Source organism: Gossypium arboreum, chromosome 6 (genome assembly GCF_025698485.1).
Source record: "Gossypium arboreum isolate Shixiya-1 chromosome 6, ASM2569848v2, whole genome shotgun sequence".
Lineage (NCBI taxonomy): Eukaryota > Viridiplantae > Streptophyta > Magnoliopsida > Malvales > Malvaceae > Gossypium > Gossypium arboreum.
In genome coordinates this window covers 7,808,402-7,827,061 of record NC_069075.1, presented here as the reverse complement: position 1 = coordinate 7,827,061, position 18,660 = coordinate 7,808,402, and the positions used below count along the sequence as shown (strand labels likewise).

Here is an 18,660-nt window from a genome sequence, read left to right as displayed (position 1 = left end):
TTTAAAAATATCTATTATTTTCATAAAAAATAAATATTATTTCTAATTAAAAATATATATTATTTTGAAGGTAATTTTATTTTATTTTTAAATTCCTGCACATAGGTGGGCCACATCTAATAAAACATTAAAATAATTTTATGATTTTATTATTAAATTTTAATGAACTATTATTTTATTTTTAAAATATGAATTCAAATTAGTTCTTAAACCGAACAAATAATCTAAACCTTAAAGCAAGTAGTTGATTTCAGAATAATGCTATCACCACTCAGACCGTAATTGAAAAATCACCACACCATGTCAGATCACACAATAATTTTATCAATCGTAAGTATTGGGAGCATCATGTACCAAACGCCACCTTTGTCCTAAATTTTTAAAAACAGTTGAGGAAGACGTGAAGAATTAGTAATAATTTTGACATGCAAAAGTGACAAAAAGTAGTGTATATAAATACATACATCGCCTTCTTCATTTCTTCAAAGAAATCTCTAAATTTGTCAAATAGAGATTAACCAAAAAAAAAAAAAAACAGAACACCATGAGCTTGAAGTCCTCAGCTAGCTTTTACAATCAAGCTTTGCCATATGTGGCCATGGTTTTAATGCGGTTCGGCTCTGCCGGTATGCCCATAGTTGCCAAATACGCTCTTAACAGAGGTATGAGCCAACATGTTTTAGTGGTTTACCGGTTCATCATTGCCACTCTTGTTCTTGCTCCTTTCGCCATTGTTTTCGACAGGTTTGGTTTTTTTTGTTTATGTTTGAGTTCGGAATTGGTCCCGGAAATCACAATCCGAATGATGTTCATTTTTTGCAGGAAAGTTTGGCCGAAGATGACCTTATCTGTCTTTGTTCAGATAGCTTTGTTGGGCTTATTAGAGTAATCAAATCTTAAACCATTAACCAAGTTTTTTGGTGTTAATCGTGATCGTGGACGTAACGTTTGATTTTTCTTACAGGCCTGCTATCGATCAGAACTTGTATTATACCGGCATAAAGTACACGACAGCAACCGTGGCGACCGCCTTGTCCAATGTTCTACCAGCCTTTGTGTTTTTGCTAGCTTGGGTTTGCAGGTAAATTAGCAGTTGATTGCAAATAAAATATGACTAGAAACGTTTATTTCACGAAAAATGAATTTTTACATATTTTCCGATCTTGAAAGTTGATATTTTTGCAGGCTTGAGAAAGTTGATGTGAGGAAAGTGAAGTGCCAAGCAAAGATTTTGGGGACCATTGGAACTGTTGCAGGAGCAATGATTATGACAATTGTTTATGGGCCAATGTTGCCATTGCCATGGACCAAAGTCAATAATCATCACCAATCTACTAACACTGATGCAAAAAACAATGAAGATGCTCTAAAGGGTGCTGTCATGATCCTTGTAGGATGTGTTTGTTGGGCATGTTTTGTCATTCTTCAAGTAAGAAATCCAAATTTGGACCCTCTCATGTTACTTCAATTCTTCATTTTTCTTAAAATTTCTGTATTTAACTCCCCTATTTATCACATATCCAAACACAGATATAAAAGTATAATTTTTTGAAACAAATACTTGTGCCGGACACTCACATTCAAATTTGAGTGCTTTACATAATACTTACAAATGAGTCCAAGTAGCATAGGTTTTGAGTTAAATTGAAAAGCAAATTCAATATAGGCTTTTTGAGTTATAACCATGTTTTGGTCTTTGTATAGGCGATTACCCTAAAATCATACCCTGCCGAGCTCTCCTTAACAACATTAGTTTGCTTTATGGGCGCAATTGAAGGTGGCATTGTTGCCTTAGTAATGGAAAGGGGCAATGCTGCTGCTTGGGCCATTCACTGGGATTCTAAACTCTTTGCTGTAGTTTACAGTGTAAGAAAGCCCTTTTTTTCTCATCACGGATTTAAATTATGATGGTATCAAATCACATTTATCACAATTACAGACAAACGTAACATCATATTCAATTTTTTTTTTTTTGGCAGGGAATTATATGTTCCGGGGTTGCTTATTATATAGGAGCAATGGTGATTCAAGCAAAGGGCCCTGTTTTCTTTGCGTCATTTAACCCTTTAACAATGGTTATAGTTGCCATTATGAGCTCCTTTATCTTTTCTGAGATAATGTATTTAGGAAGGTACGTAATTTGCATATCTGAATCTTCTGTTTTTTAGAACACTAGGAAATAAAAGTAGCTTTCATTTGGATTCAATGTTTTTAAATATAAATAAAGTAAATTGCTTCCTAAACTAAATACTTTTAATCGAGACAATTTACAATTATGTATTAAACTTTATGGGATCCCACATAACTTAGTCCACCAATATCATATCAACTTTCAGAAAGGGAAAAATATATATTTAGTTTCGTTAATGACAAATATTTTATATAATCTACATTTTTTCCTAATTTTTCTAAAATAAATTTCTTGGCTTCACTCTCTCCGTCTGAATTAGTTATTTTATGAAATATAAATTCAGTAGTGTTAATTAGTCAAAAGATGGTAAAAATATCACGGAGATCATTATACTAGAAGTTGGATTGCATTTTGTACTTTTTACCCAACAAATAAGCAAATTGGTGCATCTACATTAGATCAAAGAATAAATTGGTCATTCTGGAAAAAATTTCATCTGATTCTACTATTAAAAATCAGTCTCCATTCATCGGTACGAGATACACATGGCACGTCATGTGTCACTATGTAGTTATTCTGTCAGCCACGCTAGTTTTTAACAATACAAGTGGATAATAATTTTAATAAAAATGGCTAATTTACTCTTTAATCTAATATACAGATATTAATTTACTAATTTTTTTAACATGTAGACTTTCATAATACTTTAATGGTCAAAATATGCATAATTTGGAATGAATTTCCCTTTAACCCACAAAATATTAGGTGACAGTTTTTGATGAACTGTGGTGTCACCAAAAAGCCTAATTAATCAACACAAAAAGACAATTCAATAGTTTTGTATATATTTTTTCTTACATGATATATTTAAAACTAATTTGATGTCAACTCAAATGCCAAAAAATTGCAGGGTAATTGGAGCAATGGTGATAGTTGTAGGGCTTTACATGGTCTTGTGGGGAAAAAGCAAAGATCAGATTTCGTCAGATTCATCAAACAACAACACTAAGGATGAAATTCCCATTAGTGGTGATGAACTTCAAATGGCCACTCAAACAACAACAACACCCATCTCCAATCAAGATTTTGTAGTTTTGGATTTAAACAAAGGGGCTGTTTCTAATCAATCTTCTAAAAACAACCCCAAATAAAATATCATAATATATATATATATATATATATGTATATGCATGCATCTGACTAAGCTTATTTTAATTGTTTGTTTGGTTTTATCAATTTAGGGTTCCATGCTTTCTTTCTTTCTTTTTCTAGATTTAGATTTGGATTTCTCCATTTGTATCAAAATAAAGATTAAGGAATAATTTTTTCTTGAAATGCACAAATATATATTTGATGTTTATTTATGAACTTATTTATTTATCACAACACCCATAAATAGACACAAATTCAAAAATAATATATTTTTAACTCCACAACTATAGTTAAGTAAAATTAAAAATTAACATATGTCTCAATTCTTTGTATATATTTATCTTTTAATATTTTATTATACTATATAAAATGTTCTTTGTATTTTGTTATAACGTCTATCATGTTCTCCATACCTTATAACCACCTTATACATAATAAAACATCATTATGCAGACCCATTAAAAAGTTCCTATACAATCTCAAAAGTTTTAACTTCTTCTACATAAAATTTTATTTTGCATCGTACTTCATTTTACTACTTTTCACTATTTTAAGTGAATAGAATCAAATTTGTATCAATGTATGTCTTTTATACCTAAATATTGGAAGATGTTTTATGATTGAAAAAAAAAAAAAAAGTGTAGAGAATTTTTCTTTATTGAAAAGTATTGGTGTGGATTTCTGAAGTGGATTCCCATTGAAAAAAATAATAGTAGCACCAAACTGAAAACGAGTTCTAAAGGAGCACGACAATGAATGCCACAATATCTAAAGATTAAAACAGTATTATGTTGGGATCTTGGTCAGCCCCAGTTGTTATCAATTATTATCATTAAAATGATAAAATAAAATAAAATAAGCTTTATTAAGTGCAAAAGCAATGAACCATTTATAACATCCTAGGAAAATAAATGTGTAGATTAAAGATTAACAAATAAATAAATCATATTCTTTGGAATCCAAAGAAAAGCATTTTAAAATATTCTACAAAGATGCCCTTTTTTTTGGTTTATTGTGTGGAAATTAGATTATTAATTATTATATCACAATTGCATACTTAGTAATTATGAGTATGACAGCCACCTTACATTATAAAACTTTATTTTTCATACCTTATATGTTTTAAATTAAGATTAGTTTAAATTGTGATTTGAGTATTAGTTCGATTGGCATGGGTATTATTGTTAATGTAGGATGATGAGAATTCAAGTGTGCTAAAGCTCATTATCTTCTTACTTATGGGTTGGAGAACAACTATAAGTAATTCTAAGCCTGATGTAAAAAAAGAGTCAAATATTATAATCTATAATGAGATTGTTAAAAAAAAGATTAATTTAAATCAACCGGTTGAGTTCTAATTTAATTAGTATCATTGTTAGTGTAGCAACTTCATTGATTTAATAATATGTACTTAGTATAAGTTAAGATTTAGATAAGAGTTTATGAATTAAACCAACTCAACTCAATCAAATTAATATTTAATAATAATTTTTCTTTAAATTTAATTATAGAAAAGTTTAAATATTAATGTGAAATTGCATAATGGACCATGCTATTGGGTTAACTCAAGTTAAGCAGGTAAACTTAGTTTAGTTCGCTGTAATAAAATAGAGTTGTAATGTGATAAAACCGTAATAGAATAGAGTTATAATCAGTAATTCAATTATTTGATTGAATGGAATGAAGTAGAACTGTAATAATATTCTTTTATTTGATTGAATAGAATGATATTATAATAGCATGAGAAAAAAACTGAAATAACCTAAGTACTTTTAGCAAAAAATTTTAGGTAAATGATTATTGTTATTGTACTTAAAACCAATAGAATTATTATTAAAAATAATTTAATATAATTTAATATAATTATTATTAAATATAATTTAATAAAATAATAATATATAATTTAATCATATTTTTAATATAACTATTTTTATATTAAAATATTTTAAATATTTTATTTTATATTTTCTAAGTCCAAGTTTTAAAGGACTAATCTGGAAATTAAATTTTTTTTTTTGTTATTCAATGTTGCATGGAATAGCCATTCTTTGGTGAGACCAAAAAATAGCTATTACGGGAAGACAAGTAATAATTATTTCATTAAATAAGTATTACGTTCAACTAAACAAAGGAATGGCTTACCATTCAATGAATAAGAGGGAGCATTATCCCCCAACCAAACATGATATTAATGTTTTTGAAATTGACTTGAACCGATTCATTAGACTAATTGAATCAAAAACCGGTCAATACATCAATATGAAATGAGGGAAAACTGTTTGAGCTGAGAATCGGATTGAACCGCTTTTGAGCCGTGGATCTTTGGCTGAAATAGGGTGAACCAGTTTTGTGCTATACATTCCTATGCCAAACCAATATATATATTCGGATCAAATCCCTCCAAAACTGGCCCAACCCTTTAAAATTTATAAACCCAACCTAAGTCCCAGCCCAAAATAACAAAACAAACTTTAAAAGGATAAATTACACTAGTAGTCACCCAACTATTAGTAAATTTATTTTTGATCACTTAACCATGAAATGTTATAAAATAGTCACCCAACTATTAGTAAATTTCTTTTGTTAGTCGCCCAACTAAGAAAAGTTAAGAAATGATCACCCAACTATCCAATTTTTTTTTTTTACCAACTTGCTAACAGTGTCAACCTTTGAAATTAGTATAATAACAACTTTAACTCTCAACATTTTACATTGTATCAAATTAGTCTTGATTCTAAAAATTTAGCCTCAACATTTACACAGTGTGTAATTTGATCTTTTTTATTATTTTATTTGTCTTTGTGACCCTTTTACCTAAAAAGTTATAAAAAATTTATTAGCTAAATTTCATTGAAAATGTACAAAAAATGGAAACACCAAAAATTTAAAATAATAATCTTCATCTTTTCTCATTCTTTTAAAATTAACCCTTAATGTCACAAAGAAAAATAAAATTGCAAAAAGACCAAATTACACAATGTGTAAATATTTAGGGTTAATTTTTTAAAAAAATCAAGACTAAATTAACATACTTTATGTGAATTTATAAATGTCGAGGGTTAAACTTGTTGTAATATCAATTTTTAAAATTGTCATTATTAGCCAATTGATAAAAAAAAAACAAAATTAAATAGTCGGTGACCATTTTGTAGTTTATATATTCTAAAAATTACAAAAAAAAATCCAAAATAACCCACCCACCCATGCCCTATGTACTTTTTCTAAGTTCTCTCAACAATATTTAGTAAATTGTCATGGAGTTTTAGATTTCATAAATAGGGTTAGCGGTTGACAAGTATCCTATAAGGATATAGTAAAATATTTTAAAAAATTGATATATGTGGCAATTTTTTAATGCTACTTGTGAAATAAAAAAAAAAGTATAGTGCCAATGTACCAGATATTAATCCTTATATCATTACTAACCTTATTTATCTTATTTTCATACTTTTTTAAAAAAAATTGGATCAGCTACATTGGCGGTCAAAGCAATTGAACTAGTCAAATTGAAAATCAGTGACCTAACCAGTTCGACCATTGGTTCAATTCTAAAAACTTTGCGTAAACCTAGATTAATTAAATATATATCCGCTCGTGCACGCATGCACGTGCATACATACTCATATATTGAAATTTTGCTAGAAAAGCATTCATTTTATAAATTTTTATTATTATGATGATATTTTTGTCTTTTTATATTTTTATAAATTAATAAAAAATTATATTGTAACATCTCAAAAACCGAGTTAGAAGAAATTGAGTTTTGAAACCCAGAGTGGTTATGTTCTGAGTTTGAGTTAGGATTTTGAAATTTTAACAAGTAAATTTGATTTGGTTTAGTGATTAAATGTTTTAGTTATATGTGTGAGGTTCTGAGTTCAAATCTCATCTCTTGAAATTTTGCTTTTTGGACTAAACTCTATCTCTGGACATATGGGATATAGGTTAGTTTTTATCAAATAATAATAAGAATGAATTTGTTAGTTTAATGGTTAAGTTTTTTATACCCTTTAGTCTTGTGTTTGAATCTTCGCAAAAGCAATATGAATTTTTTTTATTTTGCTGCCTCGTGAGGTAGTTTTGGTTGGTTTGATATAATTGTATTAAAATTAAGACAAAATAAAATTTATGAATGTAAATAATGATTTTGAAAATTGTTAAACTTTTTTTAAACATCAATGATTAAAACTTATTTTATCATAAATTTTGAAATTAACTGTTGAAAGCTAATGTAACTTCAAGATAAAATCTAAACTTATCATTTTAAGAGATATTTCCATTGAGAAAATTCTAGAATATAAAATAAAAAAATAAAGTAGTATCTAGAAGACTAGATATTCTAGATGAACATTCTAGTTATTAGATATTTGTAAAATTAATGATAAAGATGTTGACATATGTCAACAATCCAATGGCCACTAAATTCTATAAATAGAGATGGAAGCTTTCAATTCTTGTAATGATTAAGTTTCAACGCTCTAACTTGTTGGAGAATAAGTTGGAATTAAACTCTTATACAATTAATCTGTCTTTTAATTTCTACATAATTGACTTATATTTCTAAAATAAAATACTAAACCACAATAGTAAAAATCATAAATAGGAGGTAATTGAAAATTGAAACTTAATATCTAAGTTTGGCAAATGAGGGATGAAAGGTTACTCACCTAATGAACACTTCGTTCAAGTAAAAAATTCTTTAATGTTAAAGATTAAATTTCTCTAATATTCCATAAAGTGAAAAACTTACAAATATATATATATATATATATATATATATTTAGAATAAGTGATTATAAAATGAATCATTCAACCTTCTCATTTATAATTATCAATCATGTAATTATGGTGAATGTATATTCATGTAAATTCATGATAAGGAAAAATATGTAAAATGATATTTTATTTTTCTATATTAACTGATAAAAAAAGGTTAGTTAAAACTAACTAAAAGGAATGAAATGTGAAAAAGAATTGTGACCTTAATTTCTACATAAACTTTTATCAAGATAATGGTATAGTTATAGATCTTACTACTTCATAAAAGTTGAGTAATCCTTTCATCTTATCTTAATTTAATTTTTATATTTTATAAAATTAAAGTTTCATTTGATAAACTAAAAATTTCAAGTGCTAAAAATTAAGTATTAAATTTAAATTATAAAATATGCTTAGTATATTACTTAAAATTAAATACATAATATAATCAAACTATTTGATAAATATAAATTTTAAATTATGAAAAAATTATTTCACATTTTGATCCTTATTATTTTAGTATTGTATGTTATTCTAATTAAATTCAAACTTTAAAGGTAAAAATAATATAAAATATTTAAAAATAAAATAAATTAAAAATATTCTCAATTAAATGGAAAGTAACTATTTATCTACTCATATTTTTCATATTTTTATACAAATAATCCTATTAGGTGATTTTTATCATGTATTATTAATATATTTAAAAATTAAATCATTGAAAATATTAATTTTCAATTGATTTAATTTTTCAAAAGGACATCAAGCATGTTCTAAGAGTTGGTCCAATTGGGTAATACTGTGAAAATCAACATTTCAACAATTTACATATAAGGAATTAAAAAATAACAATTCAATGATTGTTAATGATTGATATGCAACTAATTAGCAAAACCAGTCGTCGATTTCATGTGTTTGCTAATAATTGGACAAACTTCTCAATTTTCATAAAATATACTATCAAATTATGATAGATTAGAGTAGAAAGAGAGATTTTAAGTTTTTGTAAGTTGAACGATATTATTCCTAAATTGACCTTAATATAATTTAATGTTTTCCTCCTCTCTATTATAGTTTTTCAATTATAACAACAACTAACACATTTATGAAGTATGTATATATATATAATATATATATATATATATTATTAAATTAGTTCTCTTTAATAATAGATTACTTAAAATTTTAAGTAAAAATATAGCTATTTCATATAGTCACGCCTATTAATTATAAATTATTTAAATAAAAATTATTTTAATTAAAATATTATTTTAATAAAATATTTAAATTTCACATGAAAAAATTATTAATCGTATTTATTAAATGAAAATAATCTTCAATGAGTGAAATTAAATATATCAATTAAATAAACTATTAAGTTTCCCAATTAAATATTCTACTATGAATTTGGAACATCATAAACTTATAAATTGATTACCTGAATTTAATAACTCACGATAAATTAATTAATTTAATTTTATGGCCAAAAAATTAATTTAATTTGATAAGTTATATTGATAATTGAACTTGTTACATTTATGAACTCAATAATTAATCATGTAAAAGAATGTAAAATAAAATATACATAAAAGTGATAATGCATTTGCTATGCGTCTTTTAATTTTGGTGTTTGATTCCACTTTTTTTTAACATAATTTTCACTTTTTTTTATTTGATGAAAATTTGCTATATGAATTCTATTATGGGTTTATAACGATTATCTTTCTATAACAATATGCTATTATAACAATTATTTTCTATAACAATATACTATTATACGAGACTTTGGTGTAATGTCTTGGTAAGACATTGCACTTCTAAGGGAAGGACTCAGATTTGAACATTGGACACAACATTGTTGAGAAGGACATTAACAAACCCTAAATATGAACCGTAAAATAAACACGAAGAATATAAAAAATATATATATTATACGAGAGTTTATTAATTTTATATAAAAATATGAGTACAAATTATTCCCTTTTAAACGTTTAAACGCTTGGTTTTGATTTTCACTGTTCAAAATAAAAATTAAGTCTTATTTTAAAACTGAATATTAATTAATTTAGTTTTATACTAATTAAAATCCGAAAAGCCCAATGTTTATCCATCTTTGTAGTCTAAATCCAGTTTTGCGAAACCCAATTGGGTCAAATCAAAAGTTAAGTTCAAATTAGTCCAAGTCAAGCTATGTTTATGTCCCATATGTTAAGCCCAAGTTTAATCAGAATCTATAATCAATGATTGAGTTTTTAAATCTGAATCCTAAATCTTAAATTAAAGATTAAATTTTTTCATTTAATTTATGTTAACGTTTAGTACAAGTTCTTATATCATATCATAAATTTTATTTTAATCCATTAACTATTAAAAATAACATTTCAATCCCTATACGTTTGCAAAGTTACTATTTTAATCCCTATATTTGGTTTTTGCTTTTGCCCCTAAATTGGTCTCAGTTATATGTGTGTATTTTTTTTTACATAACTGATGTATTTAAATTGTTTTTAGTTTGGTCTATGCCAGTCATATCATTCCATTCTTTTGAAGTTGAAAATTTTTTTTAGTTTGATTTAATGTCACGTCATCCACTATTAAGCTATGCCATTCTATTAACAGTAAAATTAACATGCAAGGACTAAAATATTAACTTTTCAAATATATGGAGACTAAAATGTTCCTTATGATAATAAAAGGATTAAAATGAACTTTTTATATGGTGCATGGACTTGTAGTAAACTTTAACTGACAATTTATGATAATATGAATATGTATTATATGTACATGCATTTTTTAAGGTGTATTTAATAAAATGAAAAATTAAGTACTGAATTTTATAAGCATTGAATTTATATTATAAACTATTTGATATTATAGTAAAAATAAGCACAAAATATAAATTTTTTTTGATAATAGTACATTTTATTTTTGAAAATTATTATTTTATAATTTTAATCTTATTAATATGATATTATTTATTTTATTTTGAATAAAATTTAAAGGTAATAATTTAAAGATTTTAATTTTAATAAGATAAGGAAATAAATTATTTCAATTTTTTAAAGAATAAAACCAACTTAATATTTTTAACATTAAGTGATAAGTAACTATCTGCTTACTTATCATATTCAACACATTTTGTTGAAAATTTTATATCATGTAAAAAGTTAATATAGTTATCAAACACAATTAAAAAAATTTAAATGTTAAAAATTATGAGATGAAAATTTTCAATGGTTTACCAAACACTCTAGTTATCCTTATCATATATACCATTGTTGTTTGGACTGGACCAGACTAATCAGGAGAAAAGTATTAGATTGGTTAAACTCGGTTAAATTGGGTGAGTTGAATAAGAATTTTTTTTGTTTTATCGTTATTTTTATGATTTTTAAATTATTTATTAAATTAAATTTATTGTCCGACCAGTTCGACCATCAATTTTGAAAACCTTGATATATAATGAATTTTATTTTATTTCTAAAAATTAAAAAGAAATGTTCATCATGTAGAACTAAATCGATTAATTTTGGTTAGGGTTGGAATTGAAAAAAAATATAGAAACTTTTAAAAGAAAACATATCACCAAAATGATTTATTTCGGAAATATATCAAAATAGTGATCTTTAGGGAGGAAAAGGAATCAGATTATTCCAATTTCCATCTTCCTCGCTATGGTACAAGGACCCATTACATGCAATACTCAAGTTTTTCAAAGTCTGGCAACTTTTTAGATATTTTCTTTCGAAATCAACAAGTTTCTTTTATATTTGTTTGAGTTGTATTTTTCTGATTTCTTTTTTGAAATAAGGAAAGAGGGATAAAGGTGTTCATGGGTTGGACTAGGCCTAAGCATGATCTTAATATACTTTATGCTTACTCAAGTTTGATCCGACCTGAAATATGAACTTAAAATTTTGTTCAAACCTGTCCATATTTGTAAAAGACTAATCCAAATTCATTTTACGTCTGTCCATATGAATTTTAAATTTTTAAAAAAATATTTATATTATTTTAATTTAATATATTTTTATTTATTGAAACTTTTTTATATAATCCTTACATCGAGTAGTATTATATATTTAGTATAGATTTATTTTTATTTATTATGAATTACATAATATACTTAATTCAAAATTTGTAGTCCTTGTCATCAACCAATATATTGTAAAAAAACTTATTTAAATGGACTAAATGTTTAAAAACCCATTTTTTTTAGGGTAAACAATTAAAATAGTCACTTTAGTTTATTTTGGGTTACATTTTAGTCACTTATATTTGAAATGTTATGTTTTAGTCACTTATGTTATCGCGTTGTAACATTTTAGTGCTTGAGCTGTTAATTGCCGTTAACAATGTAACCGTAAGTTGACGTGGCATGCTAAATCATCAATTTAAACAAAAAATTTAGGTTAATTTATATAATCAGTCCCTATATTTTTTTCGTTTTGAGTAATTTAATTTTTTCTATTATGTTCTTATAACTTTCTTATTCTTTTTTCTTTATTTTACATTCTCTTCTACTTCTCCCTCTATTTTCCTTTCTTCTCCATTTCTTTTAACATTGTTTTTCTATGTTTTCCATTTGTTAAAACTAATCCCTATACTTTTATTTTTTTGAACAATTTAATTTTTTTGAGTGAGGCGAGTGTAACACCCCTAACCCATATCCGTCACCAGAACAGGATTACGGAGCATTACCAGAATAAACAGATCAAATACAGGCATTTCATATTATTTAACATTCATGTCAGATATTATTCATATAAAATCCCTTATGTGAGCCCTCTAGGCCCAAAACATACTTAAAAGTTTGTTTTTTCCATTAAACGTTTTGATATAGCCTCCAGACTTAGTCCTAACATCTAAGCCAAGTATGGAGCGTTACAATTTTAAATAAAAATGAAAAAATGTGCTTCTCATTATATGTAATTATTCTAAAATATCTATAAGTCTTCACAAAAATGTCAAATGCTTTTGATTCATTAGAGAAAGCATAGTTAGATCAACCCATTGCTACTTTAATCCTACGGGAAATATAAAAGTCTTGAGAAAAGTTCTCAATATTAATTTACTCTTTTATTTTTATCCCTTTACCCTTTAACAATAGCATTGAAAAGAAAATTTATAATAAAAATATTGATTTAAAAAGGAAATGGAATATAGTGATGTAAAATTACGATATGTTATAATTTAATATGAACATAAAATAAAATAGATTAGAAGGGTTTACAAGAAACAATCTATTGCAAGAGTTGGTTTGGCAAGCTTCAACAATTCCAAATCATTCTCGAATGGTGTCAAGTTCAAATCTAAGCACCAAACCTTATTAGATTTCTTCACAATGGGTGACATCAATGGCTCTTGGTGGTTTTCTTCACTCAAATTAGCCCTATGCCTTCTCATATGCCCCCCTAATGCTTGCCCGATCGAGAATTCGAGTCCACATATCGAACACTCATGCATCTTAGGCTTTGCTGGTGGTTGATTCTCCAACACCCCGCCATCTCTCTCCATCAATTTAGGCTTCTTATGGCTTGCTCTATGCCCTCCTAGAGCTTGAAACGACGTGAACTGCCGATTACATGTTTTGCACTTGAAAACCCGACAAGTAAGGTTAGTATCATTCATGGTGGATTCATACATGTTTCTTCCTTGTGAAAGGAGAATAAAATAATTTGCCAAAGCGAAATTTTTCTCCTCTTCTCTATTGGAAAAGCTTCTCTTCATGCTTTTCTTTTTGGGGATGAATATGGTGTGAAAATGGAAGTTGGTTATATTTGATTTTTTCTTTCAAAGGAAGAAGGGGGAAATGGGAATTTAGGGTATTGTGAGGTTTGGTATATTTATAGGTTCGTTAGGGAGGTTGGAAGTTTGACTTTTCAAGTTGACCTTCTTATAATTACGTCTTTGCCCTTGTTTTACTTGTTTGATAAAGCAATGCAGTCATGGGGAATTTGGCAATTAAAAAATGGTCCGGCTTTGGGGGAGTTTGAGTGTGAAATCAGCTCGGCTCTTATACACGTCAGCATGACCGAGTGGCTGAGCCAAGACTCCTCAATGAGTTTCGAGCGAGTTGAAAATCTTTGTTGGAAAATTAGAATCTTCAATCGTCTAGATGCTTTTGACTTTCTCAGCAAAACCTAGAGGCTAGTCGTACCAAAAGTCTCGCCACGTGGAGTTATAGCCACGGAGTAATACGTGGTTGTTGATAATTGGTGACACAGTCTTACTTGTAGTAGGTTTGTTTCCATGTGAACATATAATGTAAAGGGCAAAAAAAAAAAAAACTCTACAATGTTTTCACACTTATTTAAGAAAAATATATATTTTTAGCTTATTGTCTTAATTAATGATTTTGGGTATTGGCCAAAAAATTAGTTATTTTAGATAGATAATAGGTATTTATGGGACTTATTATGTATGCTAAAAATGTCTTTTATAAATAGAACCTCACGTGATGGTTTGATGGTTAAGAGTGTTGGTTTGATGGTTAAGAGTGTTCATCATTTTAGGTGTGGTTTGAGTTTGAGTTGCGCAAGTCACATTTATTGTTCGGGCTTTGCCCTGTTATTAGAAATTTAAAAATTCATATTAATCTTTTTGAATAAAAAATTATACTTGTAGATACCTTTATGGAGAAATGATTGTATGAAACTGTGATTTCAATAGGAGAATGATAAATCAGATTTTTCCTCTTAATTTTTAACATTTTTAGTTGGATTTAAATTTTTTCATGGGGAGAAAGCTAAAAATTAGGAAGAAAAATCTGATTTGTCATTCTCTTATTGAAAAGAGATAAAATAACGTAGAATCACAGCTTTCATACAATTCCTTGTTTGTCTTTATGTAATATAGTAAATATTTAATTAATTTTTCTTGTGATTTTGAGAGTGCATTAATCTCTTAAATTTATCTTATGCATTAAAAAATTACTTGTCAAAAAGAATGAAAATCATGTTTAAAATTCATATTTAAACTTTTTTAAAAAATTGGAAGAAAAAGGTTTAAATTAAGTTCTTTTAAGTCGAAATGAATAAAAATTTGAAAATATTATGGAAAATTATTTTCACTAAAAATATTTTGAAAAATCGAAAAATTGAAAACAAGGGTTTTAAACTTTAAATTTAATTAATGAATTGACTCAATTCAAATTTAATTATACACAAAATTTTCAATAAATTTTAAAATAAAAATTTCTTACCCAAATTTGAATTCATATAAATGTAATAAAATTTTTTCACATTTACATTATTTGAAACAAATTTTAATTTTTTAACATATGGGGTTTTTCAAATTTTAAAAATAGGAAATGAAAACCATATTTTAAAAATTTAAAAATCAAATAAAGGCTTGATTTTTAAATAAGGTTGGAATTTATATATAATTTCCACTAACTTCCTAGAGTCAAACATAAAGAGAGGAATATTGATCCAATTTCGTTGCAAAAAGCTAAACAAAGCCTTTAACTTCTTTATTCTTTGGTCATTGCTAATTGCAAAATTACTAATTCAATTTCTTGGCCTAAAATTGTCGTGTAAAACAATGTACTTAACACCCCTTCGGTTTCTAGTATTGGGCATTAATGATGTGCTTTTAGTGACGAAACTTTTATTCGTTGACAAAAATGTTTTTCTTTGTTAGGTCACTAATTGCTTTACACACGTGAAATTGCATTTGAATTTCCTATCAATATTTTAAATTTTCCTTTGTCACAATTAGAGGTGTCGTGGGAAATGTTTTTTGCCTGCCTATTTCACATTTGATATATCTTTAATTTGATTTCCACATTCTTTTTTTCATCTCAAATCCAATTAAAAAATTTAAATGTATACTCACTTTAAATTGAGTTACAATTTTTACTTATGACTTTTTTTTTTTTTAATAAATTACACTCATATATCATTCTAAAATAAGGTTTATTTTATTTTGGTTACTCTAATTTTTTCTTAATTTAGCTACTCTAATAAAGATAATTGTCCAAATTAATCACTGTCATTAAAATTTTTGTTAATCCGCTAACGTATTGCTGACATGGAGCAATAGCTCATTGAGTGACGAGTCTCTATGTAATTAGCCGAAAACACTTTGTTTTATTATTATTTTTTGTTCTTTCCCCACTTTTTTTTAGTTTTTTGAGATGGTAGATGAAAAAGATGTTAAACAAGTTTAATTGTTGTTTATCATATGAAGTTTGAATCTATGTCTCAATCTGTTGCAACTTTTTAAAAGAAATCTGGTATTTGTTCAGCCTAGAAAAACTGGCTTAGACCAATTATGCAATTATGAAACAATAATAAGGATCTAAAAATAAAATATTATGAAAACCTCTTAATTTTGAAGCTGCATTAAATGGTTCTACAGCTTTTCTCAGTCTAGATAAAATCCATTTCAGAAACTAAATGTGCAGCAAGAGAACTGGGCAAAACACATTTGAATGTAAAAAGAAAACTCCAAGCATCAGTAGTAGCTGAGTAATAGATATGAAGCAAAGAATCACAGCCTTCTTCCACGTCTGCCACCCTTTCTACGGGTACTGTCAGTGGGAATGGGAGTAACATTCTCTGAGGAGAACAAAAAATGTTAAATGTCAGTCAGAGTGAAAGGACTTAATAGAAACACATTCAGACATGAAAGGATGAAAGAAATGCACCTAATTTTCATGCCTGAATGACTAATCTTCAAACCCCAAAACCAAAAAAAAAAAAAAAAACTCAAAAGACTCGGAAGCGAGAGAAGAGGAAAAAAAATAAAAAGATTTAAGGGTGTAAAAAGTCCTCAAACTTTAAAAAAAAAATAATTAAGCTTATATTTTTTTTTCATTTCGTTAGGTACTTAAACTTTCAAAATGCATAAAAAAAAAGCTCTTAAACTTTTCAAAAACAAAAAAAGTAATTAGGCCCCTAACTTTTTTCGTTCAATTGATTATTTGAACTATTAAATGTATCAAATAGGCCCTTTGACAATTAACGTTAATAGTTGATTATTAAAGTTAACTACTACTAATTTTTTTCAGTTAAAGTCACCCGTACTACAACCACGGCGTGACGTGTGGCAAAAAATTATAAAAAATAAAAATCAATAAAAGTTATAACAATTATTAAATTATAATAAAAATGTTAAAAATTAATTTTTTTATAAAAATCATAAAAAATTGTAAAATTTTATAAAAATCATAAAAAATGTCATTTAACCATTAACTTTAACTGTTGACCGTTGAAGTTAACGACCTTAGTTTTTTCCATTAAAGCCATCATGTGTCGCAATACAACCTGATTTGTGACAAAATTTATAAAAAATAAAAATCAATAAAATTATAGAAAAATTATAAAATGCTTCTTTCAAGACGATAATTTATATATATATTTACTAATTTTATAATTTTTACATTTTTATAATTTTCTTATGACTTTATAAAATTTTATAATTTTTATGATTTTCTTAATTTTTTCTAATTTTAAATAAAATTTGAATATTTCTATATTTTTACTAAAATTTATTTTTTTATAAATTTTATAAATTTTATTTTTTATCATTTTGTCACATGTCACGTTGTGGTTGTGACATGTGGTAACTTTAATTGAAAAAAATTAAGGACGTTTCAAGTACCTAATTGAGTGAAAAAAAGGCAGGGACTTAATTGCTTTTTTTCGAAAATGTTTGAGGGCCTTTTTTATGCACTTTGAAAGTTCAAGTGTCCAATTGAGTGCAAAAAAAAAAAAAAGAGCAAGGGCTTAATTGCTTTTTTTGAAAAAGCTTAAGGGTCTTTTTGATGCATTGTGAAAGTTCAAGTGCCCAAGTTTGTGCAAAAAAAAAAAAGGTAGGAGTTAATTGCTTTTTTTCAAAAAGTTTAAGGGCTTTTTACACCCTTAAGCCAAAACAAAAACAAAGTGTTTTGAGATAATTATAGAGAGGTCTCTAGCTTAGTCAAAGTAAAAAAAAAAAAAAAGTCATGTATTAGTCACTCAATGAGCTAATGTGCAATGCCAAAGAATCATTATTGGATTAATAAAATTTTTAATGATTATGATTAATTTAGACAATTATCTTAATTAAAGTGACCAAAATAAGACAAATCCTATTTTAAAGTGATCATCGGTATAATTTTACTTTTTTTACTACCAAACTAAACATTTTACTTTTCTTATGCACAAATAAATGTTTTAATTAATTAATTAAAAACATAACAAATTAATTAATTAATCAATCAAAAACGAAGAAAAATCAACTTACAGAAACTTCAATTGATATAATATAATATAATAACTACTAACATAAATATTCCTTCTTCATGATCCAATTATGACATCAATTTTCACATTAAAAAGAGACCAACCTAATATTTTTTGTAAGATAGATGGAAGTGATGGTAATAAGTAGAGTTCAAAATGTATTTTATAAGAGGAAATCTAATATGATTATATAAAGATATTTTTGTAATTATTATAGTCGGGGTGAATTTTATTTTGATCTAACTTAATTACTTTTAAGATTCAATTTGTTTTATTGAACTTAAATTTTTATTTTAAAGAAATTTAGTATTATCGATTGAGTTGAACCGGTCGAAATAAAATTATTTTAATCTATTTTAGAAATCTTAATTTACTTATTTTATAATA

The 18,660-nt window shown here is 26.3% G+C and overlaps 2 protein-coding genes across 2 annotated transcripts; one reads left to right on the top strand and one right to left on the bottom strand.

The window, feature by feature from the left end:
* The first annotated feature begins 431 nt into the window (after window positions 1-431).
* On the top strand, window positions 432-3,491 carry LOC108485758 (WAT1-related protein At2g39510-like). Its single transcript, XM_017789601.2, has 7 exons — window positions 432-744; window positions 823-885; window positions 965-1,081; window positions 1,186-1,429; window positions 1,705-1,866; window positions 1,980-2,131; window positions 3,042-3,491. The coding sequence occupies exons 1-7, from the start codon at window positions 545-547 to the stop codon at window positions 3,280-3,282; spliced, it is 1,179 nt and encodes a 392-aa protein (XP_017645090.1). The 5' UTR covers window positions 432-544; the 3' UTR covers window positions 3,283-3,491.
* Window positions 3,492-13,204: 9,713 nt separating this feature from the next.
* On the bottom strand, window positions 13,205-13,857 carry LOC108485349 (zinc finger protein ZAT11-like). Its single transcript, XM_017789163.2, has one exon. The coding sequence runs from the start codon at window positions 13,769-13,771 to the stop codon at window positions 13,271-13,273; it is 501 nt and encodes a 166-aa protein (XP_017644652.2). The 5' UTR covers window positions 13,772-13,857; the 3' UTR covers window positions 13,205-13,270.
* Between the last annotated feature and the right edge of the window lie 4,803 nt (window positions 13,858-18,660).

Coding starts and splice junctions, on each gene's coding strand:
- LOC108485758 (XM_017789601.2), top strand. CDS start 545: ATGAGCTTGAAGTCCTCAGCTAGCTTTTACAATCAAGCTTTGCCATAT. Junction 745..822: donor TTCGCCATTGTTTTCGACAG/GTTTGGTTTTTT, acceptor CATTTTTTGCAG/GAAAGTTTGGCCGAAGATGA. Junction 1,867..1,979: donor TCTTTGCTGTAGTTTACAGT/GTAAGAAAGCCC, acceptor TTTTTTTGGCAG/GGAATTATATGTTCCGGGGT.
- LOC108485349 (XM_017789163.2), bottom strand. CDS start 13,771: ATGAAGAGAAGCTTTTCCAATAGAGAAGAGGAGAAAAATTTCGCTTTG.